Source organism: Electrophorus electricus, chromosome 2, assembly GCF_041902795.1.
Source record: "Electrophorus electricus isolate QZ-2024a chromosome 2, ASM4190279v1, whole genome shotgun sequence".
Lineage (NCBI taxonomy): Eukaryota > Metazoa > Chordata > Actinopteri > Gymnotiformes > Gymnotidae > Electrophorus > Electrophorus electricus.
Window position 1 is genome coordinate 34604601 of NC_137498.1, and position 14735 is coordinate 34619335.

General features: G+C 38.5%; 2 protein-coding genes across 2 annotated transcripts; both read right to left on the minus strand.

The window, feature by feature from the left end:
- Positions 1-5438: 5438 nt before the first annotated feature.
- Positions 5439-11418, minus strand: lypla2 (lysophospholipase 2). The gene is made up of 10 exons (XM_027011652.3): positions 11318-11418; positions 9817-9909; positions 9358-9389; positions 8888-8953; positions 8313-8360; positions 8140-8210; positions 7671-7744; positions 7341-7442; positions 6645-6821; positions 5439-6177 (listed from the first exon to the last, which is right to left on the minus strand). Exons 2-10 carry the CDS (start codon positions 9892-9894, stop codon positions 6127-6129), a joined length of 699 nt encoding a protein of 232 aa, XP_026867453.1. The 5' UTR covers positions 9895-9909; positions 11318-11418; the 3' UTR covers positions 5439-6126.
- Positions 11419-11816: 398 nt separating this feature from the next.
- pithd1 (PITH (C-terminal proteasome-interacting domain of thioredoxin-like) domain containing 1) lies at positions 11817-14612 on the minus strand. The gene is made up of 6 exons (XM_027011655.3): positions 14249-14612; positions 13573-13616; positions 13373-13450; positions 13188-13292; positions 13001-13109; positions 11817-12045 (listed from the first exon to the last, which is right to left on the minus strand). The coding sequence occupies exons 1-6, from the start codon at positions 14441-14443 to the stop codon at positions 11944-11946; spliced, it is 633 nt and encodes a 210-aa protein (XP_026867456.1). The 5' UTR covers positions 14444-14612; the 3' UTR covers positions 11817-11943.
- Positions 14613-14735: the final 123 nt, after the last annotated feature.

The following is a 14735-nucleotide window of genomic DNA, read 5'->3' on the forward strand; positions in this document are numbered from 1 at the left end:
TTTTTTTTGTTGGAATGGGAGGTATATGAGTCATTATTACTGCACAGTAAAAATATCACTTATGAACTTCAACCTTGGCACTAGTAAGGGATCAATACTCAGACAGTAACCAAACCAGGCAACACAGGGCACTTGAGATAATCAGAAGACTGAGCAGCCACATCCGAAGATTGTGTGCAAGAGTGTATCAGGAAGCATCATAAGCACATTAACACAGATCACAGCTGGACCCTCCACTGCCAAGGTGAGGGCACTCTATGTTTCATGGCCAAAATGATAGCAAAAGACAACAGGCCAGATCTTGGGGTAATTTGCACCATCTTCAGGGTCAGGAGTGAGCTCAGCGCTCGACTGAGCATGAGGTTGTTCTGTATGACTCAGTGCTTTGTTCTGTACAAAGGACTTTGTTCCAGGAAACCAGGGTTTAAGTGCTGGCACTGGGAGTTTATTAGTTAATGTAACTCCAAACAGCAGTAATTCCCCACAATCTCTGCAATGTCTTAAGTTTTCTTAAACGCCCTTTTTGCTTTCTGAGTAAGTCTGAAGGGCTCAGAGCTTAAACAGATGTTAACATAAAGATCAAAGTCTTACTTAGGTTGGTGGAGGTGTTGCCCATAGCCAGGCCTATAGGGTCACCCCAGAGCACCCCATGCCCACACTCTCTCCACAGCGGTCAGCTTGGGAGGACTGGCACGTGCTTCTGGTCCTGTATCAGCCAGCCATTTTTTAGTAAAACACAGCCCATAAAAAAAGAAGTTAAGTCACATATGTAAGAATGTGCAATAGAATATTTTGCATATAACACAAAAGCAGCATTACTTCATCATTAAGGAGACCGCAGCTTAGACAGATGGAACAGGCTAATATCTTAATTTAACTTTAAACTGCTTTGCCTCAACATACAGGCTATACTGAAATGTGGCAACTACCCATTAAGCTTTCTTAACCAACTGACTGTGACTCTGAACCTGGCAGGCTCTTTCAGACACAGGTTAATCAGCGATCATTCCTACATTTGCAAAAGTCTATGATTTCTGACCTAATATAAACATGATGTAACCCCAGTGTCCTGCGAAAACTCACTGTTATCACCATCCGAAGCTGCACGTAGCCTGGGCGTAACTTTGGACAACCAGCTGTCATTCTCAACTCATGTTTCTAATCTAACCCGGTCTTGCAGAATTCTCCTTTGTAACGTACGAAGGATTCAGCCTTTTCTCTCACAGGAAGCTACCCAGGTGCTTGTGCAGTTTCTCGTGATCTCAGAGCTAGACTACCGCAACTCCCTACTTGCTGGTCTTCCTCTAAGAGCCATAAGACCTCTACAACTTGTCCAGAATGCAGCAGCACAACTGGTCCTCAATCTTCCAAAGTTTACGCAGAAATGCTATTACAATGCTAAGCACCTTAGCAAGACCCAACCTACCTTTTTGTAAAATAATATAGTACAGTCAAATGCATCAACTCTGCATCCTTGGCATACAGGGAGACTAGCTCCACCCTCTGGGTTCAATTTGATGTAATTCCATATGCCATTCTTGCGGCTCCTCATGTTAATTTCTCACTTTTGGAAAAAGCAACATCAGGCAGAAAAAAAAAAATGTTGCAGATTATTCACCACTATAAAACTTCTAAGCAAAAACAAAAAAAAACCCTGACGAGTATCTTCAACTGAAAGAAATTTAGGCTAAATTTCCAGTGTTCACATGAACATGACAAAAACACAATGACAGTCCCATAACCATGCTCAGCAATACCCTTCTAGAAGTACCAATAAACCCACACATACCACTGGCAGCATTTCACTAGCATTCATTTTACACAGCATCATTTATAAAATAAAACCATAATGACTTTGTGCCAAGGTTTAGCCTTTGCTGTCTTTTTATTTGCAGTCTTTTCCTTGTGGCTGTACATCCTGTCCTCTCATTACACTACAGAATGTATTTAAAATGCTCACTTTGAACACTTGTATATAATTTAAAAATATAACCTGCATGCAGCAGTACATAGACTCTACCACAGCACAGATCACACAAACCTAAATTAGGCACTGAAAAAATCTTTGTGTCAGCCTGTTACATGAAATACAGCATACACCAAAAGAACACAAATGGTACAAAAACACAAAACCACACAAAAACTTAGAACTAAAAAAAAAGACAAAATGCAGGCAGATTTTGGATGCAATCCACACCATAACAGACTTTTTAAAAGACATCCTCCCAAGAAGGTAGGACACTTTTAGTGTTTTACATGACTTTTAGTGTTTTACATAGCTTATTGGGGACCTTTCCAGAATCAGATTCATATCAGCATAACTTGTAAGCTACTATCAAGGATGAGTCAAGTTTACAAAATTTAAAAACTGAACATAATGCATATTAATTCATACATTTAATATAAAGGCATTTGATTTCAATACACTATTCCATCATTTGGAATAATAACATACCCTTAATTTTCACCCTTACACAAGTTCCAATAGATCACGAGTTTGGTGGTAGGATTTGTTGCTTCGTATCACTGATTGATAAAAAATAAGGAAGACATAAGTAAACCTTAATTTCAACAACCTTCTTGGGTTTCGTCAAAGCTAGCATGTAACGTAACTCCTCAGAAGTAAATCAATCAACGGAGAGCAGCATCAAATGAGCTTGATAGATAAACCAGTGCACACCTGAGTGGAGTTAGCTCCATCTCATCAGAACTTACATCACCGCTTGACTAGACAGTACCTAGCTAGATAGTTTATCTTTATTTAAAAATAATAATTATCAGCCTAATCAAACACAATACATCTACCAGACAAACGCTAAATATCTTGAAGTAGGCTACTTAGCAATCTTAGTCCCCGCGCAGTCTGACATACCCTACTGTAAAACCTGTAAAGCTACCACAGACACACAAATACTAATAGGTCTAATGTCAGAGATGCTTAATATACTATGCGCAGGCTAGATGACTGTGTTGTATACTGCGTGTTTCACAACGCCGTAATACCGTGCAGCGTACACTGACCGACACTTACGTTTGAAGGAACCTGACTCTTATTTCATAGGTTAGTGGGCTTCTTCTTCTGTAGCCTTTTGGACAGATTAAGCACTGCAACGCTTAATACTACCGCCTCCCGTTCGTATTGTAATACGGACGCTGTTACAACTAACTATTTCAAAAGCCGTGCAGCAGGCAAGATGTCTCGGGCCTTGCTTTGCTGTCACATGTGTCAAATGTTATGGCTCTCTGTTTGACGTCTTATTAATAATCGGTTATTGTGTGTTTTAACTTAGGCTAGAGGGAAAATAACAAAAAGCCTTTCCACATCCCTCTCCCACATAGTATGAATCCCACTTTATTGCCTTGATGGCTCATTTGCTGTGCACTTCTAACAAACCTTCAGTGAGGCTTTGTGCTATTTGGATTCAGTGAACATTGCTGCAGCTGAATGAGAGCAAAGGACACTACGGCTGGGTTTCATTTCTCCCACCCATACTAACTGATAATCCATTATGTAGTCAGTTTTTCTTTTACACATCCACTCATTACTCCACTAATGAATAATATTTGTGATCATTTTCATGAGGCAGTCACAGCACATAATTAGTCAGCAAAAAAGTGCTTTAAATTAATGATATTAATCACATCTAAGACATTTGGTTAGAAAAGATTTTAAAATATTATCTGCCGGGACCATGGCACATGCATCCCTTTCACTGAATGCTGTTCACTGCAGAATCCTACTTAGCATTCTTGTGGAGTATGCTGGAAAGGTTTGACATTAAAAGTAGAGCAGAGTCTCTTCTGCTGTTAATGGCAGAATAGTTTTAGCATGAAGATAAACATGAGCATTATCTACTTGAATTCCACAGAAGGTCAGTGCCTTCACATTGTTGTAAATCCCCTAGTGCTACACTTACAGATTTGGACTTGCACAGGCTAAGCCAAGTATAGAGTCATCTCAAACAGTACAAATCCCACTGTACATTCAGTATACTGCAATAACTGAAGAGGAAAAAAACAAGACCATTACATAGCTGCATTTTTCATTTATTCCACATACAGGTATCCTAGGAAAAGTAACGAAGAACCAACTGTCCCTCAGCACGCCGCAATCAAATTAACAGACATAGATGACAGAACACAACATAATTATTTTTGAAAAATAGCATAAATGATAAAATATCAACCACTGACAAAAACCAGCTCAGATAAAATACACTTTGATAAGATCACTGTTACAACCATAGTTTCTGCTCACCACAGGCTAAGCCCGATACCCTACATTCACACAACATTCAAGCCTTGAGACGTTAAACACGTCTGAAACTAACAATTAAGTTAAATAATTGTAGTTATTAAAAAGGTCGTACTAAGGAAAGATTTGCCAGTGAGGCCGTTAAAGCCAAAGGGACAGGGCTCTGGGGGAAAAGGTCATACAATAAAGTAATACTGAAATATTGCAGCGTGAAGCCTCCATAAAGTAAGCTAGAAGTAACATTCATGTCTTTTCAAATCTGTTGATATAGATTTCATTTAAAAGAGTTAAAATGGTCAAACATATATAACAAGCAATCATGGAATAGAGATCAACCAAGTGTGTAAAATGAGTTCGTCCTTTTCCAATGTATATAGTTAATCAAGGATCCTAGTAAGGTTTCTTTTATTTAAAGTGTTCTTTTGTTTTAAAGGTGCAAACATGTACTTGACATGTCTGGCATTAGCGATGCAGTTTAACCCTGTAACCCTGACCTTTCACCTTTTAAATCTATGCTATTTATGTAAATAAAACAAAATTAAGGAACCCCCCTTCAAAATAAAATTGTAAAAACCTTAAAGCCACAATTAGAGATTCAGAACACAACAAACAATTTTTAGTTAGAGGTGTGAGTGCTGAAATGCTGAACCTATAGAGCCACAGTTAATGGTTTCTGTGGGCTGTGTAAATCTCTAACTGCAGTTTTAATACACTGATTTATCATGTGGTGTAAACATAAGCAAACTTTGTGGCTGTATTTTGGGTTTTCTAAACACAGGGTTCTGAATGGATGCCGCCTGGAGTGACACATCGACATGTAACAATTTATGTGCATTCTAAAAATTCAGCATAGCTGAATGTTTTCTTATAAAATCACTTAAAATTATTACTATGCTACACACTACTGTATCTATATCTACCATAAACCAAGTATCTATCTATCTATATCTCTATATCTCTATATCTATATCTATATCTATATATATATATATATATATACATATATATATACATACATACATGCATACACACACACACACGCACACACACACTTCTTAGCACAAACTCTTAGTAAATATGATACCATTGTAAGCAGCCTTTGTAACCAAATGAATTTCCTTGTGATCAGTCTAAAAAAACCAATAACTGGTTTTGAAGAACAAAACATGGTGGAAAACTTAAATGGTTTATTCATTTGATTTATTTTCAGCAGTTTTGTTTGCTTTAATTTCAGTTATATCTAGTCCAAAACAAGATTTAAACGTAAGCAAGAGCACCCCTGAGAGGCCAGAATAAAGCATGGCACTCCCCCAAACATTCCCTGCATCCAGGGACTGTGAGAGCAGCATGCAGAGCAGTGTGGCATGAGTCACCCCAGACGGCACCAGTTACAGGTTCTGATGCACCTCCAGCACCACAGGCCTGCCAGAGCTGCACTCTCCTGGGTGTGGCAGGAAACAGCGGGAAGCTTTCACTGAGTGCTAATGAGAAGTGTATCAGAATGATGCCTGTACTGCCTCTCACAGAGGGGAGTTGGCAAGGGAAGTGAGGAAAGAGGTTTAATGTGTGAGGAAATGGTGTGCCACGTAAATGCTAATGGAAATGTATTGTAAATATGCGATTCTCCCAAATATGGTGGTGGTAGTACATTGGAAGTGACTGTCCATAACGTGTGTATGAATTTACAAACGTAGGCATGAGACACCAATTTAAGAATGCGCTGCCATCTTCACAGTATGTACAGATAGATGTTCATGCCTCTGTGTGCGTGTTTTTGTGACTGTATGTGTGTTGGGGATGCTCATGGCTGTTTCCTGTGAGAGAATGGTTGGCCAGAGGTGAGAGGTCGGTGTTTAAGGACAACAGTGAGGTCAGATTCGGGGCAACTGCTTCTCAATGAATTCCTTCACAGCAGACATCTCCTACAAATCAGATCAGGAACAGTATTTAGTATTAACACTACAGATATCCAGTACATTAACTGACATCCAGTACATTACTACACTCAGTATTAACAGTACAGTGATTCTAAACTCTGATAAAGGAAACCTCACCCCCAAACACTACAACCTAAAGTAGTTGTCAGAAAGCCACATATTCTGACTGACAACAAGGACTATGTATGACAGCTTAGAGTTTATGAATTTCAACTGACTAGATGATAATTTCAATATCTAAGACAGCCCTGATCAGCTTAGAGGAGAACCCTTTAAACTGCAATTACTATTCACCCAACAGCCATATGGAAAATTTTGTGGGCCAGATACAGGATATTCATAAATTAATTTAAAATAAAATTGAGCCTGAATGTTTCATCTTCTAAAAGTCAAGACAAGCCGTTTGGTTACATGGTGCATGGCGCAAGTCCACACCATTTGATAAAACTCACCTGAGGGCAGGAGCTGTGCATGAGGCCTGGGTAGGTACGAAAGGTAAGTTTCTGTGGGGTCACTATGGTCTTTAGCTTCTCTGCGGTCATGGCCCCAAACTGCACTGGGATCATTGGGTCCATGTCCCCATGACACTGCAGTATAGGTATGTCCTTGTTTGCACTGCCACTTGCTGCCTAGTGAAGCAACAACATGTGAACTCACCCACTCCATGTCTCCCTTAGTGTGTATTAAGGTCACATTTAGACAGCAAGGAGGAAATGTACTAATCAGACTTGCTCCACTTCACCTCACTGGAATAATGGATTTAAGAACACTATGGATTTAATCAACTGCTTATATAACCATGTCCATATAAGAAAATGGCACAAAATGAAGCCATTCTGCTTAACATCTGCTTAAATTTGATGCAATAATTGCTTAGATCTTGTGGAAAGAATTTTGTTTCTTTTTTGACTGCTTGCCTAAATGAAGCATTTGAGAACAGATTGTAAAGCTCAAATATGTTTTGTATGCCTTTGTTATTGGCTGCCATGGTACAAATCTGATTTTGTGAAGGAGGGAAAAATGGGTTTGACACCTTTGATGTGAATGTAGCAAAAGATCCTAGAAATAACAGAATCAAGAAGAAAAACCAAAGGACAACATGTCACAGTGTCACATGTATGCACACCACACAATATGTAAACCCATACCTGCGGGAAGGTCTTGTGAAGCGGTAACCAACAGCTTAGCGCAACCACACCTGCTAGCTGCTGCTGACAGGTAAGAGCAGTGTAGAGGGAGAGCGCGCCACCCTGGAAGTGAAAAGACAAACAGGTTCTGTTGCATAATAGTGAAATAACATATGAGCAGGGCTCTAGAGAAGCAAATGTAGCCAGCTGTGAGCGCACAACATGCAAAAAACTCAAGACGTTAAAAGTTCAGGCAAGTTGAACTGCCAGAGGGTACATTTAACCTAATAAATGCTCATTTTAGCGAAGTACTCCAAGGGAAGTACTTTGGAGGACAGGTATTTGTCTGACCTGAGAGAATCCACCGAGTATGACACGATTAGCCGGTATCCCATTTTTTGCCTCATGGTCAATAATGGCCTTGACTATAAAAGAGTGGAAAAGTAAGTTCTTCTGATACAGTAATTTATCATTGTATATCAACATTTCTATCTTATATTAACAGTGGATACAGTCCAGACATTATATGACTTAAAAACACAGTACTTTACTAAGATAATCTAAGTCAATCCAAAGATAACTGGTTGTTTCCTCTAAGTATATTTATGAACAACTTCTCCCACTTTAAAGTAGTCAGTATCTGACAAAGCCTTCCTTTACTATAGTGCTGTAGCTACAGTAGCATGAGCGTGTTATTTCAGACCAAGCCAACTCTGCCAGTCAAGGGCAGAGATTCTTGGCTGTCCTCTTAAACAGTGTCAAGGAAACTGGCCCATATAAAGCAAGAGCTTCTACTTTAAGTTTTTACACTCTAACTTACTGTTCTCTGCTGCTTTCTTAATCCCTGCTTCATCCTCTGGAGAGTCTGGACTCAAACCCATCAGGTCAAACCTCATGGAAACAAGGGTAAAATTACCATTACTGCCTCTACATCCTATATATAAAGGAAAAGCTCAACTATTTTAGCACATTTAAACATATGCAAGGTCTTACCATGAGGGCATGGTCATTTTCATATTGAGGGTTACAGGGATTCTGGGTCTGTAAGAATGAATGAATCAATCAATTAATGAATATCATTCAAGTGCCAAAATGTGTCACACATTTGTCTCCAGTATTTCATGACAAAGATATAAGCACAAAGCATTTTCCTTTAATGTCTACACAGGACTGGACTATATAGGCTTACAGTCTTCCTCACCACAGGTGGCAAATGCGTTAACTTATCTGTTAAATGCATTGTTTGTTGTGACTTTAATTTATAATGTGGTTTTTGTATGAATTATGTGTTCAGTGAAGATCAACAACCATTCATCAGTTGTTATTTTTAAATAAACATTAAGTGTTACTTCTTTAAATAGGAAATATTAAATATGCTTAAAATATATGTTCTTTAATTAGCCTAATGAAACTGGAAAATAGGTAGGTCAGAAAATGTCTTTCTTAAGACAATAAATATAATTTCAGTAAGTTTGAAAGCACACTGTGTGCTGATTATTTTGCATATTTTAGCATTATCAAAGTCCTCAGTAATTCTGGATCCCACAGCAATTAATTCAGGTACTTACGCATGTGGACAGATGTACTTGACATATGGCAGCCTAATAGATGTCATTGCATCAGCCCAGCCATGACTGGACAAGGATGCAAACAGGGTTATAATAAAGGAAATGGGACATAAATGTAAAATATGTCATATATTATGCAACAACCTAAAGACTAAACTAACTTAACAAAACAAGATTACAAGATTTAAAAATGTTATCAACATATGTCTATTAAGAATAATAATTAACAATTAAATAAAAGTGTGAAATTTGTATTTGAAAGATCAAAAGGTAAGATTAATTTCACTGAGTAAAGCTTAACTCAAAATACCTCACTGGGAAAACATTAACCATTATAAGTTAATTAATTACTGACAATGTCAGGACAAACATGATGCCTACATAAATACTGTTTGAAAGCATTCAAATTGCTCAGACTGCCCATTTTATATGTATTTCACTTTGTTATGCATTCAGGGATCAGGACTTACCCTGTGTCACCCAGGCCATGGAGAAAGATGACCTGTAGTAAAAGAACAGAATGAATTCTAAAATTCATACATTCTTTAACAGTAAAAATACCTTGGGTGTTCTCTACTCTGATCATTTTCTCTAAATCAGGGTTCCTTATATATCTGCTGCATTTTAAGGGCAAACCTGAAAATGGTGCTGAACAAAAAATTACTTTAAACAGTCTTGCACTACTTCTACAGGCTAATGAATGTGAAAACATGTTCAATGTAAAAGCAAATAAACAAACAAACAAATAAATAAATAAATAAAACTTTCTTGCTCAAGGGGAAAAAGCACACAAACGTTCCACTGCTAAGCATCCATTCTATTCTGAGAAAACATTTCACACTAAGTTGAACAATCAAAAGTTATTCATTTAGTGTCACTGGGGTGGACACCATGTTTGCCTCCCTCCCCTCCCCACCCCGGCCTCTCACCGCAGCTGTCTCCTTCTGTGTCCCAGACACCGTCACAGCCTCGGCAAGCAGCGGCACAGACATGTTGTTGCCACACATACACAGTAAGAGGTGCTTTCAACAGGGGAAAAAAAAGTGTCAAAACCTTGTCAGTACCACAAGATACCAAGTATTGTGACATTCCAGAACATTTACATTGGCATACTGTACACATTTGGCTGTACTGGAATTCATTAACCATTAAGAGAACTGCCTAAATTATTATTGGCATCATAATTACCATAAACAAAATTTACGGTAACCGTATACAAAGAGAAATACAACACTCAGTAAATTGCTAGTAATTAAAAAGGAAAAACACAAAGGCCCAGAGATTAAAGTGTAACATAGGACATGACCTAGACTAGTTAAAATTGTTGACCTATTAGTCCAGATAAAATTATGTTAAGCAAGCAAAAGTAAATCTTTACTAGATGTAAAAAATAAATAAATAAACAAATAAATAAATAAAAATGATCTTACTTATTTTATCTAATACTAATGTTAGTGAACAAGTGATATTAATGCCAAATACAGTAGGCTAAAAACTGACTAAAGAAACACAAACATCTCTGAGCAGCTTCAGTGGATCACGCGATTCCATCTGAATTGCATTTCACCAAACCCTGTTATGAGTTCACTTTCCTTAGCAGAAACAGCAAACCAAACAAGAATCTCATCAAAGCCAACCGTGCAGAGGTCAAAGCACCTGCCATATAATCCCAAACAAGTGAATTCATAACTGAAACTGAAATAAAACTACGGAACTTTCAATGTAGAAAAACAAGAAGGAACAATACTAGTGAGCAACCGAATGGTTACAACCTGATGGACAGTCCAAATATCGCATTACAAATAATATGAATTCATGAGCTGGAGTGATGCGAGCAAAGGGCACGCACCACCGCGGCCGCCACTACACTGGACACCTGACACCAGAAAAACAATATGCCATATTTCTCACTATTAACACCAGCTAAGCGCAATGGCTGCTGAAGCGTATCCGAAAATTATCCCATGTTTAGAACCTACTTTCATTTGCTATTCAAACTGTGGGGAACAGGGGGGTGGACATAGAAAACAACAGGGAGAATTTCAAACGGGTACTGGAATTCACCATATCAGATACATATGCAAATCCGATGGATTATTTCAGATCGTAATTTTAATCCTGGTCAACAAAATAGCGTTAGCTATGTAGCTACCTAGTCTCACAATGATCATAGACAGCTTCGTTCATGTAGCTAGCGAGGTAGCTAATCTATCTAGCTATCTGTATTGTCTAGCTAAATCCGCTCCCACTTTAGTACTGCATTAGCTATCTTATACCGGGCCTCCATTGTCATTCCTTAGCAACAGATTGCTACCTCTAAAACTGATTAAGATGATGTAACCGGGACTAACATTCTTCCTGTTCCCGGCGAAGAAAAAAATAACATAGAATTACAAACATCGGCCCAATACTATAAATTCAGACACTTACCGCTTGCTATCCCAGGTTACAACGGAACTTCCGCTGATTCTACCGGAGAGGGCGGGAATACTTGGCGTGGCGTCATCTTTAGCGCACCCTCATTCATCACTTTTGCGGAAAAACATTATTCTGTATGTCAATATTTCATAGCCTTCACCTTTGTAACAAATAAACGAATACTTTATATTTATAACAAAGACCTTTATACAACTCTGATGTTTTATCTACGTTGTCATTGTTTGGCGTTTAAAACGATAAAAAATCATGTTTAAATAATGAGCAAACCCACACTAATCAAATATAACACCTCGTAGTAAAGTTACCATCTACGTGAATTCTTAAATGGGAAACACTAGTATTTGCGCCAATCTAAAATGTTTGGCAGATGCCATTGCTTGTTTCAATTGAACCCTTTGAAGTTCATTTTAGATACATTATTTTCCCATTTTAATAGAGGTTATATGGCTTACACTAAAAGGTCTCTGCCTTAATTCAAAGACGACAAACATGTTTTTAACTGAACATTTATTGGCACATTTTTTCATCTGAACAAGTCTCCATAATCAACATCTCTTGCATCTCTAAAGTGAAAAACCATTTAGACCTTTTTTTCACACAGGAAGCTCAATCTGATATCACGATATAAATTGTGTTTGTGGAGTAATATTTTCAACTTTGTGATCTGCTGGATTTGCTGCTGCTTCATAGTTGCAGATCGTCACTTCATGTCTATGAGCCTGGGAGACAAAAGACAGAACAGATGACTACATATTAAGCATAGTACAAAAGGTGTAAATCCATCAATTAATTTTCCCATTAGTCAGTAAAACACATTAGTCATTTCATACCCACTCACTGCTTTCAAAGACCTGGCCTTTGTTGTCTTCATGTGCTTGTACAGGTGCATGTAAAAAGCATTCTGCAGCTGCTTTCTCTACAACTGCCTTACAAGTGCATAATGCCACACATTACACGTCCAAAAAAATGGTGCTCTGTTAAGAATATTTTAACAAGTTAAGAAAAATAATCTGCATAAAATTCATCCCATTTGTGCACATGATTTTCAAACTGTGCAGGAAGGAATTATGCTGAGGTTTTATTTAGTCAAGCAGGTGGAAAACACACTTTTTAAATTAACTGGTTACACACCTGCTCTGCACTCGCATGTCAAGTCAGGAGTGTAGCGACTCAGCTGATCTACAGACCAGTCTCTCGACAAGGGAAAGCGGACATTTGCAACATCCATGGACTTTTACCCAAGATTGCCTCCGCACTGCTGGGACTCAATACAGTGGCATTAAGTACGTCTCTATATTTGATGTCTAGTGAGTGACTATGCCTCTGAATCTTATTCTTAGAAAATCCCATAAAGAAAAGTTTTTGAAAAATTTTTCAATGATCCAAAAAAAAAAAAAAAAAAAAAAAAAAAAAAAAAAAAGGGGGGGGTAAATGATATTGCCAACTCTGTTGGAAGATGAGGCCTGGGGTTAAGAAACCAACATGATTTACACCTGAAAATCTTTAACAGTTGATTCAATTTTATAAGATATACTGCTGCAATATTTATGCCAAAGGTATGGTAAATCTCTCATTTTTGGTACATATTCTTTTTGAATGGAACAATTGAGGATTACCATACTTTGATAAATTCCTTCACCAAGACATCCCGAGCTTCCAGTCACAGACCCTCACCTCAGTGTACTCTCCCCGAAGCCCAATGTAGTAGATACAAGTGGAATCTCCTCCAAAGTTTCGAGGAATATGAACAGACAGGTGCTGCACGTTAGAAAATCGGGTGATCCTATACACACAAAAAATTGATAAACACTCAGTATTGGTCACCACACAATATATGGATATCCACATACAGAACACTCACTTAGTTGGATACTCAAGTTCAGCTGACGGATCCTTGTTAAGACGAAATGCTTGTTCTGGCTCTCGGCTTGTATCATCAAATGACATATGGGGTATATTCTTGTATCTGCACATGGATATTAAAACTAAAATGTTATATATAGTCACTGGCTGATAAGAAACAAATCGCATTAATAGTTTGTTTACAGTCTCATTTCAGCTGGGTGGGACTCATCGTTCTCCCCAGAGATTATAATCCCCTTCAGTTTCACACTTCCGGTAAACCTGCCAAAACCAACAAGAGAAGAAAAATGAAGGACAAAAGAGGAAGACAGATAATGGTCGCCATGTAGCGAACATAAGCCATGTGAATGCAGGATAAATAGAGAAGGACCACACAGTCTTACGGGATATTGAACAGAAGCTCCTCATCAGCATCGCTCTCCACACACTGAAGAAAGGAAAGAAACACAGTCAAGTGGATTAATTAACCCGAATATTGCATGTTATATATTGCGTTGCTGTGCACAGTATGAACGCTACTCAACTGTTAATGGCAAAACGTCATATGACGTTTTCCCCTTAATATTTACAATTTAAGGCATTTAGCAGACACCTTTTATCCAGAAGGCGGTAGAAAAGTGCTTTAGCCTTTAACACAAGTCAGTGAGCATTATCTGAAATTATGGTAACGTTTTTTTAAAACCAACAAGCGTAAGGAAGTGTTAATTTTCCTGAGAGGAACCGACAAACATATTCCTTAGCAACCTAACCTACACAATTCGGGGGGTGGGGGGGACGTAACGGAGGTGATTAAGAGAAGAAGTCAAATTATGCCAGAGCCTCATTCTTAATCCAGACTTCTTTCGTCTCAAATCCAGAAGAGGAACAGCACTGCCAAGTTCATGGTTTTCCTTGCTTTACAACACCTGATTTCAACTTAACCACTAGCACATTACTAAGCGCTTCATGAACTGAGACAGGGCCAGGCCATGAAAACTTAACTTTAAGTAGTTAACCTAGCTAGCTTGCAGTATCAAGACCACTTAAGTGCAACACTTTAATGCCTAGTCAGGTAGATACCTTTTCACGATCTCTTCTTTGATCCCAAGGCTTGAACACCAGCTTCCCGTCACCTTCTCGGCTTTCATTCAGGCACTGAAGCTTCTCTAAATCGATGCGCCTGTACAGTCCGTATTCCAGGCCCCGTTCAGCGGGCTCATGTTCGTGTTCACAGCAGCCGTGACCGTGTCCATGCCCATGACCATGACCAGACATCGCATGTGATTATTTTCAGAGACGGCGAGGGGAAAAAAGTTTATTACCCTCAATAATTATATATTTACCAGTTATTGCGAAAATTCAGGCGCGAATACGACGAGTTTTATAACCACATACAGCAAATCAGCAAGCTAGAGTGGACAGTTCTGGAAAAAACACCAAAATAAAAAGAATCCACGTTTGATTGGACGACGAGGAAATGAAGCTAACCAATAGCAAGAAGCGTTATTATTCGCCCATCTTGCACAGATAATTGATTTCGCAATAGGATTGGCTTAAGAGCGTAGTG

Bases quoted from the DNA above. Each gene is read 5' to 3' on its own strand.
- lypla2 (XM_027011652.3), bottom strand. From the start codon at position 9,894: ATGTGTGGCAACAACATGTCTGTGCCGCTGCTTGCCGAGGCTGTGACG. The intron at 9,390-9,816 runs GTGAGAGGCCGG...CTTTTACTACAG, and splicing joins CACAGAAGGAGACAGCTGCG to GTCATCTTTCTCCATGGCCT. The intron at 7,745-8,139 runs GTAAGTTAGAGT...ACTCTTTTATAG, and splicing joins TAAGAAAGCAGCAGAGAACA to TCAAGGCCATTATTGACCAT.
- pithd1 (XM_027011655.3), bottom strand. From the start codon at position 14,443: ATGTCTGGTCATGGTCATGGGCATGGACACGGTCACGGCTGCTGTGAA. The intron at 13,617-14,248 runs GTATCTACCTGA...TCCTTTCTTCAG, and splicing joins AAAGAAGAGATCGTGAAAAG to TGTGTGGAGAGCGATGCTGA. The intron at 13,110-13,187 runs GTGAGTGTTCTG...TTGTGTGTATAG, and splicing joins GAACTTGAGTATCCAACTAA to GATCACCCGATTTTCTAACG.